We start from the raw sequence: 19,442 nt of genomic DNA on the forward strand, positions 1-19,442 counted from the left end.
TTGACATGGTCAACTGACTAATCAAAAAATAAATTAATCGACTAACGCTTGATCTCTGGATAAATTTGACCATTCTAACTAGAGATTATGGAAACTGAAGTCCACTGTCACCTGGAGATTCAAAATTGGAAAGATCAACAAGTGCAAATCCTAAACTTGCAGAGATATGGACTGGGCACTATCTGAATTAGGCAATACCTAGTTCTGTTCTTTCCCAGCTCCTCCTCTTCCCCCTCCTGCTTGGCTGGCCTCCTGGGTTCTCATGTGAATCTTGCCTAGCAGGGAACTGGATTAGTCTCATTCCTGAGCTACAGCAGGACTCGAAGAAATGTGAGCATGACTATGGAGGAAGCAGCTGGACGGGACACAGGCAATTAGAGCATACTGGTGAGCATCCCAGGTCTGTTGCTGGAGAACATGAGTTCTCCACTCAACCTCAGCCAGCTGGGTCTTTGTCTCTTCCTTAGATGAATATAACAACTGATTTGCAAGAACTGGACCAAACCAATTAGATAACTCCCCTGGAAGGTGGAGGAATGCAAAACTATTTACCAAGCCCCCGAGCTGCAAGATCTGTAGCGAAAAGAACTGCCGATTTCTTGCGCACAAAATCATGGTAAACTTCCATTCTTTTCATCTGCTGCTGTTTGCCATGAAGAGCCAGGATAGGGAGACCCGGACGAAGGCGGCAAAATACTCTAAACAAATACTGAACCTAGAAACCAATAATTTTAACAATAAGTTCTATGAGCAAGACTAGTTCTTGTTACATATTTATTGCATTGTAGGCCAGCACCACCTAACCAATCTTGGCTGATCTAGAAAAGCTAAACAGGGGCAGACCTGGCTAACAATTCTATGGAGACTATCAGGAAAACCCAGGGCTATAGACTAGATTGGGATGCTAAAAGATATCCCAAAAGACAATACACTGCATGCACAATTATTAGGCAAGTTGTATTTTTGAGGATGAATTTCATTATTGAACAACTACAGTGCTCTCGGTCAATCCAAAATGTTAATACACCTCAAACCTGAATATTTAAGAAAGTAAAAGTGAGGTTTGGGCTTTCTTAGGAGCATATCTGTGTGTGCACAATTATTGGGCTATTAGTGTGCAGAATCATTATGAGCTAGTTGGACCTCTTCGGGTTGAAGATGGACTCAAAATCAACTCCCAAACCTACTGCCAGTTTTTAGAAGACACTGTCTTCAAGCAGTGGTACAGGAAAAAGTCTGCATCTTTCAAGAAGACCATGATGTTTATGCAGGACAATGCTCCATCGCATGCTTCGAAGTACTCCACTGCGTGGCTAGCCAGTAAAGGCCTCAAAGATGAAAGAAGAATGACATGGCCCCCTTCCTCACCTGACCTAAACCCTATCGAGAACTTGTGGGCCCTTCTCAAACGGGAGATTTACGGTGAAGGAAAACAGTACACCTCTCTGAAGAGTGTCTGGGGGGCTGTGGTTGCTGCTGCACAAAAAGTTGACCGTCAACAGGTCAAGAAACTGACAGACGCCATGAATGGAAGGCTTATGACTATTATTGCAAAGAAGGGTGGCTATATTTTTTTGTTTGAAATGTCAGAAATGTTTATTTGTAAATTTTGAATTGTTTGTTTATTATTCTCACTTTAACAGATGAAAATAAATGAGTGAGATGGGGGAATTTTCGTTTTTCATTTAGTTGCATAATAATTCTGCACACTAATAGTTGCCCAATAATTGTGCACACATAGATATGCTCCTAAGAAAGCCAAAACCTCACTTTTACTTTCTTAAATATTCAGGTTTGAGGTGTATTAACATTTTGGATTGACCGAGAGCACTGTAGTTGTTCAATAATGAAATTCATCCTCAAAAATACAACTTGCCTAATAATTGTGCACGCAGTGTACATTTCCAAAAACACACTGGGTTTTCACCATCCACCATTGTGCTTCATAAAAATGAGGTCTATGGAAAACCCAGAAGCATGATTAGAATTTACATTTCCCCCTGAAATCTCATTAATTCAGTTAATATATCCGTTTCTGCCGCTGAACATTCCTTCTTCCATCAATTTCGTAGCATCTAACAACCTAATCAGCTGCCAGGCCTTTTGTCACCATAATCTTTTCAGCTACTGACAGATTTATAGCTACATCCAACAGAGCTGATGCTGTTTTAAATTTCACGACATCTCAAAAAAGAATCTCACAATTTAATTGGAGTCATTCCAAAAACAACACCGTCTTTACAAAAAAACACTCTTTGATCTAAAGGCGTATCAGACAAGGCATTTTTAAGCCAAGTGCTCCTTAAAAGCTACACTCACAAGGCACCATCTCAGGAAAGGCATCTTGCTTTCCTCTCGGAGAAGACAATGTTTGGAAGACAATGCTTGCTATGGCAAGTGTCACGTTCACTGATTCAATGTAGTTTATACATCGTAACGTTTCACATGCCATGGTGCTGACGCGCGTTTCTGTTTGGGAGGGAGCTGCTGTGAGACCTTGTACCAAGCTCTGTATGTGAAATCAGTACAATGGAATGTGTTTGGGTTATGTTCTCTGTTCAAGGACTTTTCCCCCAGACCATCAGAAACCGTTAGGAGCACCTGGGATTGTGGACTTGAGAAGATTCTACGGGGGGAGGGATCTCGTTTGCACCGAGGGTTTTTAGTTTGAATTTGGCGCACTTTCATCATTCTCAGCTTTCTCTGTGATCCTGCATACTATTCTTTAATAAATCAGATATCTCTGAATTCCTGCTCATGAGTCTGATGGCGTTTTAGAATAGGCAACCATTACATAAAGCTGAAAATGATGAAAGCGCTGTTCTCACTGAACCACAACTGGGCTTGGCTGCTGTCACTCGGAGCCAGACCCGTGCACAGGCAACCCCGCCCCCAGCCCAGTCTGGGAAGCGGAAAGTGCAAGTTCCTTGTCAGTTACAGAAGGACTTTCTCCAGGCACCTCTGACACTTGGTTGCTAGCTAATAGAGACAATGTTTCTTTTGAAAACAGTCTGGCATGGGTGGAACACCGCTGGGTGTTCCACCCATGCCAGACGTGCCTGAAACTTTAAGAGCTGATGTTTTGCAGCGTTCCCGTAATGATAAACTGGCTGGACACTTTGGTTTTGTCAAAACCTTGCATTTGGTTTGCCATCAATTTTGGTGGCCAACCTTAAGACGTGATGTAAAAGACTATGTTGCTTCCTGTCCTGTTTGTGCCATGTCAACACGAAAAGGGGGGAAACCACAGGGGCTTCTACAGCCAGTGGCCAGCCCATCCCGCCCCTGGGATGAGATTTCTATGGATTTCATTGTGGACCTACCTCCCAGTCAGAAGAAAACTGTCATTTGGGTTGTAAAGGATTTTTTCTCTAAACAAGCTCATTTCATTCCATGTGCATCCATCCCGTCAGCCCCACAATTAGCGCACCTATTTCTCCACCACATCTACCACCTCCACAGTAGCCCCTCCCGTTTAATTTCTGCCCGCGGCACACAGTTTACTTCCCAATTTTGGAAATCATTTTTAAAATTGATTGGCACTAAACAAGCACTGTCCACATCATCCGATCCACAGACTGATGGTTCTACTGAGATTTTAAATGCCACTCTTGGACAGTTTCTTAGAGCATACATTAACTACCATTAGGACGATCGGGTGGAGTTATTACCTTTTGCTGAAGTTGCTTACAACAATGCTGTGCATCAAAGTACCGGACAAACCCCTTTTCGTGTGGTTTCTGGTCACGACTTTGTTCCCATCCCTGAACTGCCACAGCCCCCTTCCCAAACATGTTCTGCGTCTGACTGGGCTGTTAAACTGTCTGATTCCTGGCCAGTAATTCAACAAGCTTTGGCTGATGCCCAGGCTGCTTACAAGTCTCAAGCTGATAAGCATCGCTCTTTACAACACGACTTCAAAGTTGGGGATCAGATGTATCTATCTACTAAATTTATCAAATCACCTCAACCCTCTAAAAAACTTGCTCCCAACTTCATTGGTCCTTTTCCTCTTGTCAATCCAGTTCATCTTGTCAATCCAGTTACTGTTAAATTGGACCTGCCTCACAATTTGAAACACTTGCACCATTTTCCATTGCAGCTTGCTTAAGCCTGTGCACCACTCACCGCGTTGGCACCCTCAACCTCCTCCTCCTGCTCCAATTATGATTGACAGCTAACAACACTTTGAAGTCAAGGACATCGTTGATTCTCGCAAGCTTCAAGGCACCCTGCAGTATCTGGTCCGATAGAAACACTTTCCTCATCCTGAATGGGTGTCTGCCCACCATGTTAACGCTCCTGATTTAGTTAACCATTTTCACCTTGCTTATCCTGTGAAGCCTGCTGCTTAATGTATTCTTTATTTTGGGGGGGGGCAGTATGTCATGTTCATTGATTCAATGTAGTTTATACATCATAACGTTTCACATGCCATGGCGCTGATGCGCGTTTCTGTTTGGGAGGGAGCTGCTGTGAGACCTTGTACCAAGCTCTGTATGTGAAATCAGTACAATGGAATGTGTTTGGGTTATGTGCTCTGTTCAAGGACTTTTCCCCCAGACCATCAGAAATCGTTAGGAGCACCTGGGATTGTGAACTTGAGAAGATTCTACGGGGGGAGGGATTTCGTTTGCACCGAGGGTTTTTAGTTTGAATTTGGCGCGCTTTCATCATTCTCAGCTTTCTCTGTGATCCTGCATACTATTCTTTAATAAATCAGATATCTCTGAATTCCTGCTCATGAGTCTGATAGTGTTTTAGAATAGGCAACCATTACAGCATGGTTGGTCCATTTACGAACAAAGCAGGCTTTCATCGAATACAATACAAGGATGCCTGCAGAAGTCCAGTTAGGGCACTTGCCTCTACCTACATCCCAATCCTGTCTTTGCTCGGATACTTAACTGCGAACTTCTATAAAGCTCCTTTGATAAATATAACATGACTAGGCTACAGTCATGACAATGCTCTCCAGCCTCAGGGATACAGCAGCAGAACAGTTCACCTGCTTTCATCTACTTTGCCCATTTTACAGTATTTATTAACACATTCTAACTTTCTGGTTACTGGAGAATATATTGGTAGGTGGATAATTCATGATGGACCACCCTGCATGACTGTTACCCTTTGGTTTTTATGAATTATAACTAACACCATTTTCGATAAATTGCAAGAGATAGGATTATACAATACCTCTTTACAGCTTGCAAAAAATACAATACTCTTCTTATTCAGGTGACTTCTCAGAAAAGAGTACAACATATTGACTTTCTGGTGCAGTTCACAAACAATGTAGTTCTGTTCCAAAGTGGCTGGAGTACTAAAAGTACCAGAGAAGGAGAAATACACAACAAGTAAAAACATCAGGAAAAAAAGCAATGAAAAACAAGCAACATATGTTCAAGTAAGCACGTGCCTCAAACCATTATCTAAATAAAACAGGATGCCCAACTTTTTTCAAGCTAGGGGGCATCCCTTGTTTTTGCATGGCATTTGCCAGGGACCATATTTCCAAAAGAAGTGACTAGGGCAAGGGCAAAACATAAATGTCACTTCATTTCGCTATCATCTAAGTGTAATTAAAATTAAATATAGTTCTTCAAATTACTGATGTCAGGTTATTTGAGGAACTGCCTCTTCCTGGTTACATGTACCCGTCCATCAGGTCAAGGCGGGGAATGCTGCAGGTCCTGTCTATTAAGCAGCTTCATCTGGCAGGATCCAGATGGCATGCCTTTTCCGCTGTGGCTCCTGCTGTCTGGAGCATCATTCCCCCTGAGATGCAGTTAGCCCCATCCTAGTTAGCCTTCCACAAGGCCCTCAAAAAGTGATTTTTTCATTAACCTTGGAGATCCCATGGTAAGCCTGCAAGGTGGCTATATGATGTCAAGTGACTGTTGTTTGTTTGCCCGCTATCTTGGTTTTTTAATGGTTTTTTAATTTGTGTTTGAGTATTTATGATTTCTAATTGTCATTACGTTTGTATGGTGCCCAGAGTCATGTTTTGTGAGATGGGCAGCTATATAAATTTGCCAAATAAATAAATAAAATGGAGACATACAGACTATCAACCACTTTTCTCCAGTTACGTGTACAAAATGCAGCTGCCATATTGATCCTATACCATGTCCCCAATTTTCTGGTGGCACATCTGGAATCTTAAAAAGCATTTTGTCAGAACCCTTCCAAATTAACTCTATGGAGATCATGGGTGGAACAGGGACGGTGAATTCTCAAAATGGCTGCCATAATAAACACGATCAATAAAAAATGCTGAATTATCAGAAAGACTAGCTCCTGAAGTTGCTTCCTGTTCCTTTGGTTTTGCCTCTTCTTCCCCCACAGCAAGCAAATCCAGTTTCAGGCAAAAGTACTGAATTAGCACTATCTACCATTTTCCATGTTAGTTTACCATTTACTGCAATTTTTAAGTCATGACATTTTAACAATACTAAGGTGGGCCAGGGAGGCTGGTAGGGACTTCATTTTAATTAGACTTAGACTGTGATATGCAATGATATAAATGGGAATCTTAAATTATATTTCAGGTTTTTTAGAGAGCTCTACCTTAAAAAACTGCATAAAATGCCTTAGTAAATATCCTCCCCACCGTTAACCTGGGATCATTAAAACATTCCTATTGTTTTATTGAAAATCTTACTTGCTTTGACCAAAATTATAGCACTATATAATTTGATTCAGCCCACTGCTCAGTAAATTACACAACTGATGTAAGTGGCTGGTACCGAAGACTTCTCTGTGGCTAATCACGCATCAAGATACCTGATGCTTAACCACAGTCTGCTGAATAAGCCACAAGTGACTACGATCAGAACAGTCTAAGCCAGCAGTCTCCAACTGTTTGGCTTGATGTACCCATATAAAATATTGAGAACCTGGCTAATTTGAGGGACATATTCAGTTACAAAGTACCAATTGACCAGAATGCTGCCGGCCACATGTACCTCCCCCACCGGTAGCTCCATGCCATCCCTGCTTATCCTTGTTTTGAAGTATGTATGCCCACAAAAAAGAACCAAGGTTCATCACCAATCTCACTTAATGAGTGAGCCCATTTAATGATGTGGAAGGTTTGGTTTGTAGCAAGTTAGCTTCCTAATTTTTTTTCAAAAATTAAAATAATGCTTTGAAATTATAAAAAGTCAGAATGGCAGGAAGCCTGGTAGATGTCAAAGGAAGTGTCTGCGGACACACTGGCACCAATGGGCACCACTCTGGGCACACATTACTTGGCCAAAACAAAGCCAAGCACGTTGCAATTAAGTATCACGCCACCCTATCACCACCGCTTCCCACCACTGTCAGGAAGACCGGGGGCAAGAAAGGAGCCCCTATCAGTGAGAACGCCACTGTTGTGAAACACTGCCAGTCAGTTAAAGCATCGCTCATAATGAAGCTGAATAAAGCAGGTAGGCCAACAGCAATCTCACCACTTAGAATCCAGACAGGATGGGAAAAGTTCTGGTGCCTGAGAGCTGAAGGAAAATCATGCAAATGGAAAAGGCAGGGAATTTCTTTTCCCCAATTTTGAGGTGTTTGTTTAAACTACAGGTAGTCCTCGCTTAGTGACCACAATGTGGTCCAGCAACCTGGTTGCTAAGTGCGGCGGTCGCTAAGTGGGAAATCATGTGTCTGCAATGGGCTTATTATCTTACTTCCCCACAACTTACGATTTTACTTCTGCCTTGTCTATTAACTCTGCTTGTCCCAAGCAGGTTACAAAGCGCCCGAATGGTGATCACGTGACCTCAGGACACTGCAATGGTTATAAATGCAAGGACTGTTCGTAAAGCTTTTTTTTTTTTTTTACACTGTTGCAACTTTGAATGGTCACTAAACAAGGCAGTCGGTAAGCAAGGACTACCTGTATTTTAGGTCTCGACACTACAGTTTCCTCTGTGTTTATGCTTCAAAACGGCAAACCTGGAGCCACAAAAAAAGGAACAAATGGCAATGGCTGCTTCCTGATCCAGGCTAAGTTCAGAGCAGGGAAGTGGGGAAGTGAAAAAATACCTTGTTCACCTCAGAAACTCATGCCTCCTGCAGGACAAGCAACAAGAACAGCATTCACAGGACCTGAGGCACTTGAAAAAGCTTTCAAGAAAATTTGCATGAGTTGTAATCCTAGAAACACATGCATGGAACTCTGCATTATGCCATCCACTATTGCAATGGTTTTTAATTCAACTGTTGGATCTAGTAACTAGATTTCAGATTGTCTGGTCAACCTCAAGAGACCTTTGAGAAATGAAGACTTTGAGATCAAAACAAAAAGTAATTGGGCCTGCTCCCAGCAGTCACACTGTTAACCTATCTTATCTCTTTTAAATTAAATTATTACATTAATAATTATTAAATATAAATTAATAAATTAAATTATACCTGCTTTAGCTTACAGCTCTCTGCCTCAAAGCCCAAAAGTTATATATTGCAGTGATTTCTTACACACAAAGTTGAAATGACAAAACAAGAATTGAAACAAATAATTCCACAAACACACTGTGACTGATCCAGATTAATTTTTCTTTTCCTGGGTGTGCCTGCTTCAGTTTACTGGCCTGCTTTATCATAAGCCCAAGACTGGAACCCACCAGACCATACCCTTTAACAAGCAGGTTCAGAATGGGGGGGAAAAAATAGCAAAAGCACACAGCCAGTTTGGTCTAGAGGTTAAGGCAATGGGCTAGGAACCAGGAGACTGAGAGTTCTAATCCCGCCTTAGACATGAAAGCAGGCTGGGTGACCTTGGGCCAGTCACTCTCTCTCAGCCCAACTCACCTCACAGGGTTGTTGTTGTGGGGAAAATAGGAGGAGGAAGGAATATTAGGTATGTTCCCCACCTTGAGTTATTTATAAAAATAATAAAGGAAGGACAGAAAATAAAATAAATAAAATAAAATAAAAATATTTCTTTGTAGACTACATAAGCTGAACTCCAACCTGAATTTCGCTTTTTCGTGCACCCAGATGTATTCTGGATCCTTCAAGCTCAACCGAGCAAGGTCCTTCACAGATTTGGTTTGTGTGGCTGAGAAAAGCAGGGTCTGCCGGTTTTGGGGAAGGTTTTCTACAATTGCATTCATTGTATCAGCAAAGCCCATGTCCAGAATCCTATCAGCTTCATCAAGGACTGGAATGAGAAAAGCAGGATGGGGAATCAGATTTTTTAAAAAGGTTTTAGTAGTTAAGTAAAACACGGTTGGCTGTTTCACATAACATAATTAAGTTGGGGGGTCCCCTACATATCACCCAAATGTGCTGATGTGCTTGTAGACATCCCATGTGCCCTACCCCACATGCACATAACACCACGGTCTTGTGCATATAACATCATTGCTATTCCTAATTCCATGCAGCCACCTACACAGTTCTTTTAATTTTAAAACATTAGGACATTTAGGAGTCTTGTCCAGGAAGCTGGAAAAAATGAAAACAGTATATCTATCTTGGATGAGTAGATTCTTCCCATTACTTCCATTTTAAGGAATGCTCCCTGCATGCTGTGATTTGCCCAGAGCAAAATACATGCATCAGCTCCATAAGGAGTTTAAGGTTAGAAGGCAGCAGCTTTCGTGTTAAGATTTCAAGCAAAGGACCAAATCAGAATTCACACTGAACAGATCCAGGATCAAAGGTTCCCAACAAATATTTTATACTTACTCAGCATTTGCAGATTAGAGGCATGGAAATATGAGGTTTCATCCATGTGCTGTAAAAGACGACCAGGAGTACAAATGAGGATATTCATACTATGGATTTTGCTTGATTCTTGTTTCAAGTCCTAAAAAAGCAGGTTGGTTGAGAGGTTAGGGTGCATACTTTTGGAAGATGCATTCACACAGGCAAAGCCACTTTCAGCATGGCACACCACCTCACAAAACAGATCCGAGTTTTCCCCATACATCTTCAATAGCACAGAGAAGCTCCCACATCTGCACAACAAATTACATACATACATACAACCCTGAAGATGAATCACCTTCAGCCTGTAATCATTTCAATGGGCACAACATCCCAGCTTGTCCACACATACCAAGCCTGCGCTGGCAGGCCACACACCAAAATATATTTTGGGGAAAAAAATAATGCTTGTAAAGTGCTTGTACAGTGGTTTATGAAATTTGAAATTATCCAGGCACAGTGGATTATAACCCATTAACCCTATGGCTGATGGGAGACGTTTAGCTATGTTGCACAAGGCACCTTTTATTGAAACCTCAATCTACAGATAAGCAATGCATCACTGGTCAGACAGATTCCTTATTCCAATAATGTGTTTTAAAAAGATTTTAGAGTGTTCTCTTATGTTGTGGGGAAGTGGGACATTCATATATAGAAAATGAGCATATCAGGAAGAAAAAAAACTTTTCCTACCCATGTGAGTTCAGGGCATATAGTCACAATCTTTGAGAGCTTTTTTATTTCTTTTTTCCTTTTCAGGATGACATTATAAAATATTTATTAACTGCTAGAACTTTAGAGACAGTCTTCCATTATTGCTCTGACTGGGAAACACAGTGAACTGCAGAAAATTCTAATCAGTAAATAAATCAAGCTTCATTATGGTCATAAACAAGCATACTTCTCAACCTGAAACCCTCTAGGTATGTTTAAATACAAATCCCAAAATATGATCACGCTGGATAGAAACAATGGGAGCTCTAGAAAGCGCCACATTGTAGATGGCTGCTATAGAATTTGCTTTCAGGTGGTGCAGGATTTGGGCCAAGTCTCTTGAGTTTTCTTGTTATCTGAAATGAATTCTGGAACATGGCCAACACATTCCTGCACTTATGCAAAAGGAAGAAAAGGCACTGGAAAGATTGGAGGGGCAGGAAGACTGGCAGGATGTGCCAGATGGAGTATGTTGCCAGTAGCTAAGTAAAGGAGGAAGGTGCTAGGAAGATCAGAGGGATGTGCCATGCCAATGGTGACTGAGAGAGAAAGAAGAGAGAGAGAGAGAGAGAGAAAGAGAAAGAGAAAGGGTCAGGCTAGCCAGTGGCTGCCCTGAAATCACCCTGCAGAATTTCTGAAGCACAATAGTTTGTTCTGGATTGGAGGGGGGGGGGGAACTCACGCAAACCCTTAGCACACATCTAAATCCCCTGCATCTCTCTCATCAAATGTCACTCAGATATTCTTATCTCCCCCCATCCCAAATTATTTTTAAAAAGGAGAGCCTACCTTTCCACCAATGATTAGTCCTGCAGAAAATTCATGATTCTTCCCCACCTTGCGCAGGACTTCAAATGTCTGGTATGCCAATTCTCTGGTAGGAGATATTATCAAAACACCCAGTTCATCCATGGGAGTCCACTGCTGGCGGTATAAGATTTCTAGAGCCTGAACAGTTAAAAAGTGCTAGTTAGAAAATCTGGCAGGTGCCCTCCTGGAGTACGCTTTTATTATTAAACTGTAACCAATGACAATATTCACTCCTAAGGCAAACATCTGAAGCAGTAACTCACTTCAAAGAAGTCTGATGGGAAACTCTCCTTCGCAAGCAACAGGGGTCCTGATTTCTAAACAGCACAGTAGCCACATCACTTGCAGATGTCTGTTTCCAACTAAGAGATGTTCAAGAGATGCTGCTTGTACACTCAGCAGTTTTGAGCGCAATGTTATTCCCTCAGCTCCCAAGCCGCTCAAATGATTGACCACAAGACACTCAATTCCTGTGGTCTCCTCACGAGGAGCGGCTATCCAGGGCACAAGTGGGCAATCCTCCAATCTCTCCTTCTCTGAAGAATATTTCATCGGCCAGAACTTGCCGCCTGGCTGCCCATCTTCACCCTGGGGCTGTCCCCCCTCATGGAGACGCTCACAGGGATGTCTCCTTTCCTTTCCTTTCCTCTTTTTTTTTTGTTCTCTTTCTTTTTCACATTTACTATATTTTTGCTTTGAATGTATTTATTATCTACGTAAAATCTTTTAATAAAAACTATTTTTAAAAAACAGAGATGCTTCTTGGGCACTAAAGCCCTCACCAAAGAAAATGACATCACTCCTCAACCTTGAGAAGGCAGAACATACCATCTGCCCAGTGCTGAGTCCCTTGTTGAAGGAAACTGCAGCTGACTAACAACTGCAAGGTTTAAGCAGTTTTAAGTTCTCACAAAAAGCCCAGTGCTAAGTGCATCCATCAAATACATCATTCTACAATCTTAATGCTTTAATATTGGGTTTTATAATTTCATGCTATTTATTATTTATATATGCTCTGGCTAGAGTTTGAAAAGTAGGCAATATATAAACATTGAACATTTTTAAAAATGGTTTTATGCTGTTTGTATCACATGATATAAGCAAAAATTAGCAATTTATGAGCATAATGAATTATCTGAGTAAACGCTTCTCTTAGAGCAACCTTCCCCAACCCTGTAGGTATGCTGGACTATAATTCCCATAATTGTGTTGCCCATCCTAGCTGGGAACCACAGACCCTGCAATCCACAAAGTCTGGAGTATCTGGATAACTAATACTTCCTTGTCAGAGCCCTTCTTATCCTAGGCAAAGACAATGCATCCTTCAGTGACTCTGAGCAACTCCTCCATTAATAAAAATATGGTACACATTAGCTTATATGGTGATATACAACAAGAATTTCCCTACTTACGGGTACAATGAAAGCCAAGGTTTTGCCTGATCCCGTCTTGGCAGCTCCCAACACATCTTTACCCTGTAGTGCCAAACCTATGGTCTGCTTCTGGATTTCAGTCACCATGCGATACTGAGCTTCCTGTAAGCCTGATATACAGAAGACAAAACCTCAGATTCAACATGCTTGGAATCTACCATTTATTCAAGAAGGATTTGGGTAGTCATAGCAGAGGACATCAACCAGCCTTAGTTAAGCCAGATCTGCAGGTAGATGCGTTTTCACTGGACTCATGAGGTCTTTTCTCAGAAGCAGAGTGGCAGCTCTGTTGTTGTTGTTGTTGTTATTTAAATGTGTGTGCTGCTGACTCACACTTGTCCAGTCACTGCCTCCCTCTACAATATAATTCAATCTAAGCATTGTATAGGGGGCTACTCAACAGTCAAGACGTAAGGATGCACCTAGTCCAGCCCTCAGTCAATTAACAAAACGTATTAAGGGAAATATAAAAATCAGAAGAAGAAAGACAAGCAAAGCAATATAACTAAATTAAATCCTGTATCAGAATACTGGTCTACCTGGAACTATACAGAGCAAACATTCACAAGAAGTACCGTAAATTTATGAAGATTGCATTGGGTTCACATACTGCACAAGCCACAATTTTGTCTGGTTTTAATTTAGCATGCTGGGCAATGCCAGTCCATTATGGCTTATTCTGCAAATTGTGATTAAGCAAACAATTGTGTAGCATGATGGATGAATCAGATCATCCAGAGACGTTTCATGCTGCTGGTTCAAAAAGAACCACTCAAAATGAGCATTTTGTCATGTTTTAACCTAGAGTGAGATGTCCAGAATTCCCAAGAAGCTGATTATCCTATGCAGGAAATGCTAACTGAATTTGCATGTAGTTCTTCATGAATAAAACCAATTTCACACATACAAAAAGAGCAGTTTCTAACACAAGATAAGCTATAAAATGAGAGTTACAGAGGCTGTACATGGAAGTGGTTCTACATAAGAAATTTTTATCTTAAACTGGCTAAATCTTTATTACAATCTTTAATTGCTTTTATAAAGTTTTAGGTATAATTGTGCCAATCCTGTGATTAATATTCAGTAATATCATTTAACTAAACAGATGTGCGTGTGTGTGCGCAAACACACACACATACACCTCTGATCAAGCAGCTTGTAAATAATTCCTGCCACTTTATTTACAGGTAACTGAAAATTACTTCAAGGCAGTTAGGTGGGAAACCTTTATAAAATGGGGGAGGTTGGGAGGGGAATTACAGTGAACCAAAATGATTAATTAATTGTATAGAAAAGGAAATTAATACCGCATTGGCTGACATAATGATGTTGAAGTCTTAGTGGGTGACAGTACCTGGCAGATCTTGTATGGCGTCATGCCTGGCTAGTACTTGGATAAGAGTACATGGTTGTAAGCTAGACTGTAAGCATCCCAAACTGCATGTTAACAGTCACTAGGAGTAATATTCAATTTGAGGACATTTTTATCCTTAAGGATTCCATTCTTACCTTTCAGAGTTTTCCTGGATAGTGGGAAATCAGAAAACCTTGTAATTTCATTTGTATTTATCTGAATTGGAAAAAAAATAAAATAGTTCATTAAAATTTAAAATACTAAAGAACATGACCAAATTCTGCAATTATTTATATTTAAGTAGGCCATTGCAAAAATGAATATTTTTATTCACTTTCCTCTCAATTTTCTTTGTTCTGTAGCATTAATACAATTTTTCATTGTGATAAAGTTCATTTTGACAAAGTTTCAACCGTAATTTGTGTGCCACTCCTGTGCCACTATGATTAATATTCAGTACTGATAATATAATTTAATTAATCAGATTTACAACACACTTGTGTCTTTCACAAAAGCAAGTGTCATTAAGTCCAATAGGACTTTCTCCCAAATAAATGTCCAAAGGATTACAACCATCTCCACATACTTGCATTGTGAAGTTTTCTATAAAATAGAGGAATTAGGTTTGGAGCTGTGTAGTCCTACATTTCCACTAGGATTCCAGAGCAACTCAAAAACCAGGAACATCACCTTTTAATGCTTTTTTAAAAATCACATTTTAAGTCCAAACAGCAAGCTTTTATTATTCTATTTGCCATGCACTGCCCTCAATGTGATGGTGCAGTTAAGGTGTTTGCTGGCACTGCAGATTCTAGTCTACCCTCAGCCATAGGAGCTCACTGGATGACTCTGCACCACTCCCCCTCTCTCAGTCCAGCCTACCTTACATGGGAGTTGCAGGGAAACATGGGAGGAAATTGTATCTGTGCTGCACTGAGCTCCTGAACTAAAGGCAGGACATAAATCTAACAAACAAATAAATAACCAGGCTACCTTCCAACACTGAAGCTACAAAAGTAGGCAGAGAGCATCCCAGCAGATGTGTGGCTACCCTTAGCTTTACCAACTCAAGAAGACTTGAAGGTTCTGGTCAGACCAGTGGAAAGAAAAAGAAAAAAAGAGAGAAATGTCAAGAAGGAGAGGGAGAAAGTCACTGGCCATCCACATGGCTTGGAAAGAGATAAAAACTGATGGCCACAGGGAACTGGAGCACATTCAAAGAGCAGTGCTGAGCTGGGCATTGCCCCCATTGATCCTCATTCTTGGAAATGTTGGAGAAACTTAGCTTGCTTGGCTGGACAAGGAAGACCAAATCAGAAACAGCCTTGCCTAAATACAGTTGAGAAGAGGTGGGCAACTTGTCCTCAGGCCATTGGACTGATTTCAAACTCTCCATGCCAAGGACCAGCTGGCTCCTCTGACAAGAGCGCTCAGCAGCATGTTGATTGATAGAGTCACAGAAAAGGGGAACAAGGTGGGTAAGAAAGAGAAGAATGGACATCCCCACCCACCTCTTAGCATCAGCTCCAACAGAGTAGCTCTGGGGGAACAGACTCAGGACAGAAAAAGCATTGGCCACTCTTGCTGTAGAGCAATGCTGGAAAATCTAAGTTGAACTTCTGACAGGTCTTGTCATTCTTCTCCCATTTCTAAAGCCCTCCTCTTCCCTGTGAGGTGCAGCCCACTCACTTCAGTCCATGTTCAGCTCTCCAAAATGAGATGCAAGAGCACGCCTGTGCTTACGAAAAAGAAAGCAGAGGGAATAATACCATCTCTACATATTTCAACCTGTTTTTCCCAAATAAGAATCTAATTTCCATTAGTGTCTGCCTAACTGCAGAGATAAAAACTGATTACAGGTGGGCTTCCCTTAATACATATAAATGGAGAACCCACATTATAGGTTTCTCAGCCCAATGCATTTTCCTGCTGACTCAAACTTTAATCACTGGGACATAGCAGAGTCCTCAAAATGCCATTCATTCATTCATTCATTCATTCACTATCCTGCCTTTATTATAAATAACTCAAGGCGGCAAACATACCTAGTACTCCTTCCTTCACCAATGTTCCCCACAACAACAACCCTGTGAGGTGAGTTGGGCAGAGAGAGAATGAAATCACCCACCCGGCTTTCATGCCTAAGGTGGACTAGAACTCTCAGTCTCCTGGTTTCTAGCCCATTGCCTTAACCACTAGACCAAACTGGCTAGATACAGAACTGACATTTAATTTTGACAGGAGCTTAAAATAAAACATGCATTTTTGCCTTCAAAGAGAGGCTCTGAAGGAAATAATAATGATCTATAAATGTTAAACAAGTATGAAATTTATCCATCTTGTCCAAACAGAAATAAGAATTTGATGCTAGTTTGCAAAATATCATTCAAAAATATGTGTAACATGAAGGTGTTTGGAAATAACAATATTACCCTGTATAATAATAATAATAATAATAATAATAATAATAATAATAATAATAATAATAATGTAGTCGTAGTAGTTTTGGAGTTTGAAGAAGCAGGATAGGAAGAGTATTGAGGCTTTCAAACTTTGGTGTTGGAGAAGACTCCTGAGAATACCTTGGACAGCCAAGAAAACAAATCAATGGATCATCGAAAAAATCAACCCAGAGTTCTCACTCGAGGCACAAATGACCAGGTTCAAATTATCCTACTTAGGATAAACCTCAAAAAAACCAAGATTATGGCAACCAGCTTGATTGATAACTGGCAAATAGAGGGAGAAAATGTAGAAGCAGTGAAAGACTTTGTATTTCTAGGTGCAAAGATTACTGCAGATGCTGACTGCAGTCAGGAAATCAGAAGACGCTTAATCCTTGGAAGAAGAGCAATGACCAATCTCGATAAAATAGTTAAGAGCAGAGACATCACACTGACAACAAAAGTCTGCATAGTTAAAGCAATGGTGATCCCCGTAGTAACATATGGCTGCGAGAGCTGGACCATAAGGAAGGCTGAGAGAAGGAAGATCGATGCTTTGGAACTGTGGTGTTGGAGGAAAATTCTGAGAGTGCCTTGGACTGCAAGAAGATCAAACCAGTCCATCCTCCAGGAAATAAAGCCAGACTGCTCACTTGAGGGAATGATATGAAAGGCAAAACTGAAATACTTTGGCCACATAATGAGAAGACAGGACACCCTGGAGAAGATGCTGATGCTAGGAAGAGTGGAGGGCAAAAGGAAGAGGGGCCGACCAAGGGCAAGGTGGATGGATGATATTCTAGAGGTGACGGACTCGTCCCTGGGGGAGCTGGGGGTGTTGACGACCGACAGGAAGCTCTGGCATGGGCTGGTCCATGAAGTCACGAAGAGTCGGAAGCGACTAAACGAATAAACAACAACAGGATACATTATTCAAAGACCCAGCTCTCTAGAGAAGGCTCTAATGCTGGGAAAGAGAAGAAGAAGAGGATGACCAGCAGCAAGGTGGATGGACTCAGTTACAGTAGTGATTAGTGCACTGTGGGAAGACCTGAAAGACCAGGTTAGGGACAGATCGTCATGGAGAAAAATCTATCTATGTGGTCACTAGGAGTCAAAAACAACTTGATGACACATAATCAATCAAATTATAGTTTAACAGACATGACTCCCACAATGCTAGGTGGTAAAGTATCTCATGTGATTAAAAATATTTTCAAGGACAGCCATCTGACACAGGATCCAACAAAATCATACTTCCTGTCAAGCAAAACATAAGAGACAGCGCAAACGCTGGGCGCAAAGAGAGGCCTGACATGCTTCTTTCAGCTTTAACATATTGGGTGAACCCAACCACTATCAGGCAGGCCCAACTGCTCAGAATTTAGACTGAGCAGGAATTAAACTGAGAAGTTCTGGCTGTAGTTTGCCTACCATTACACCTGAATCAGGCTCCCTGACCTACAATTCTCCAAATAACGCAGAGCTATTCTTTAAGATTCTGGCTTTTTACCCTGCTCCTCTAGAACAAGGAGCATGCTTATTGAAGGAATAGTTGACAAATCTACTATCTATCTTTAAAAAAGGATGTGCTACATCTCCAAAACCAAGGTTAGGGATGGTGGGGGACAACCACACTTCTCCAGGGAGGAAACCCCATCATTGCAAATCATTGCCCTTTAATTTTAAGGCCAATTAAAAGGTCAACTGGATGCAAAGCCCTTCTGGAACATGTATGCTTAGAGAAGGATATATCATGCCTTTCACTATGTAATACCGCGTAACCCCACCTTGTGCCACCTTACTGTGTGTCACGTGGCATGAACTTTCAGTCCACTTTATTAAATTTCTATTCTGATATCTGTACAGGAGCTTAGGACGGCACACATAGCGATCCCACCGCATTTTTCCCCCACAGCGACAACGTGTAAAGTTTATTCGCTGCTGAATCCCTTAATCGGTCACTTAAGTGGACAGATGGTTGGGATTTCCTTCCCCATTATTAAGTCATGGCCCACAGCCTACAAAATGGGCTCTCTCGCCACAATCTTTAAATTAGCCCAGCTTTTCCCCAACCTGGAATGTCCAAATTACTGATACGAAGTAACTTGTTCCGGAAAGGCACTGTGTATACACGTTGGGACACACCCCCCCCGCTTTTTTTTTAGCAGTTCTAAAGTGGATGTCCATCTGGGAGACAAAACCAATCCAAGGACGAGGCAATCCTCGCCAACCAGGCACAGTCAATGGACCACAGCCATTCTTGGCTTTCGGCTGGGGCAAGCGGTCCCGAGAGGGCTGATGCCCCGCGTCTCTTCTCACCTCCAAGTAGCGCCTTTCCAAGGCGGCAATTGACTCCCGCTCCAGTTGCCACGCCGGTTTCTTTTGTTTGCGCTGCTGCCGCAGCTTGTCTTTGCGTTTCGCGTACCTCTTCTTCCAGCGCTCAAAGTTGCGCACCGGGTCGGCGCTTAACCCCGGCGCGACTCCCCGATTTCGCTCCATCGCTTCTCCGCGGAACCGAACACGCTGCCAGGGGAGAGAACGCGATGCAGAAGGAGCCAGGCGCACAGAGATGACATCACCGGCAGTCTCCTCCCCCCTGGAGGAGGGGAGCCCAGTCTGTCCCTGTCCTAAGCTGAAGAACGGAAGCTCCGCTGAGTAGCTCCCTGCCAGCTGGTGCGTCGCGCGGCAATTGGCTGGGCGACGTTCCCTTTTATATTACCAGGAATAATGTTTGTTTCAGGTTCTTAGTATTGGATTGTGTAGCATGTAATATTGTGCACCACAGTCATGTAGGATCTGATTACTGTGCACGTTATTGTGTTGCATCTGTTGCATCTCCATGGCCCAGAACAATATTTGACTCATTAGAGCAGTGTTTCTCAACCGTGGCAACTTTAAGAGACTTCAACTCCCAGAGAAAAGTTGCTAAGGTTGAGAAACACTGCATTAGAGACTTTTATCAACAAATAAAAGACTTCA

General features: G+C 41.8%; 1 protein-coding gene across 1 annotated transcript in view; it reads right to left on the reverse strand.

Annotated features, from left to right (window-relative positions):
- The window catches only part of DDX10 (DEAD-box helicase 10), a 174,872-nt gene extending 155,893 nt beyond the window's left edge, over window positions 1-18,979 (reverse strand). Inside the window, exons 1-8 of the mRNA XM_063305813.1 lie at window positions 18,783-18,979; window positions 14,172-14,232; window positions 12,642-12,772; window positions 11,209-11,367; window positions 9,685-9,805; window positions 8,965-9,154; window positions 5,197-5,323; window positions 553-715 (exon numbers count right to left, since the gene is read on the reverse strand). Coding sequence (XP_063161883.1) covers window positions 553-715; window positions 5,197-5,323; window positions 8,965-9,154; window positions 9,685-9,805; window positions 11,209-11,367; window positions 12,642-12,772; window positions 14,172-14,232; window positions 18,783-18,962 — 1,132 coding nt within the window. The 5' untranslated portion in view covers window positions 18,963-18,979. The remainder of the gene's footprint in view (window positions 1-552; window positions 716-5,196; window positions 5,324-8,964; window positions 9,155-9,684; window positions 9,806-11,208; window positions 11,368-12,641; window positions 12,773-14,171; window positions 14,233-18,782) is intronic.
- Window positions 18,980-19,442: the final 463 nt, after the last annotated feature.

The sequence above is a fragment of the Candoia aspera genome, chromosome 5 (assembly GCF_035149785.1).
Source record: "Candoia aspera isolate rCanAsp1 chromosome 5, rCanAsp1.hap2, whole genome shotgun sequence".
Lineage (NCBI taxonomy): Eukaryota > Metazoa > Chordata > Lepidosauria > Squamata > Boidae > Candoia > Candoia aspera.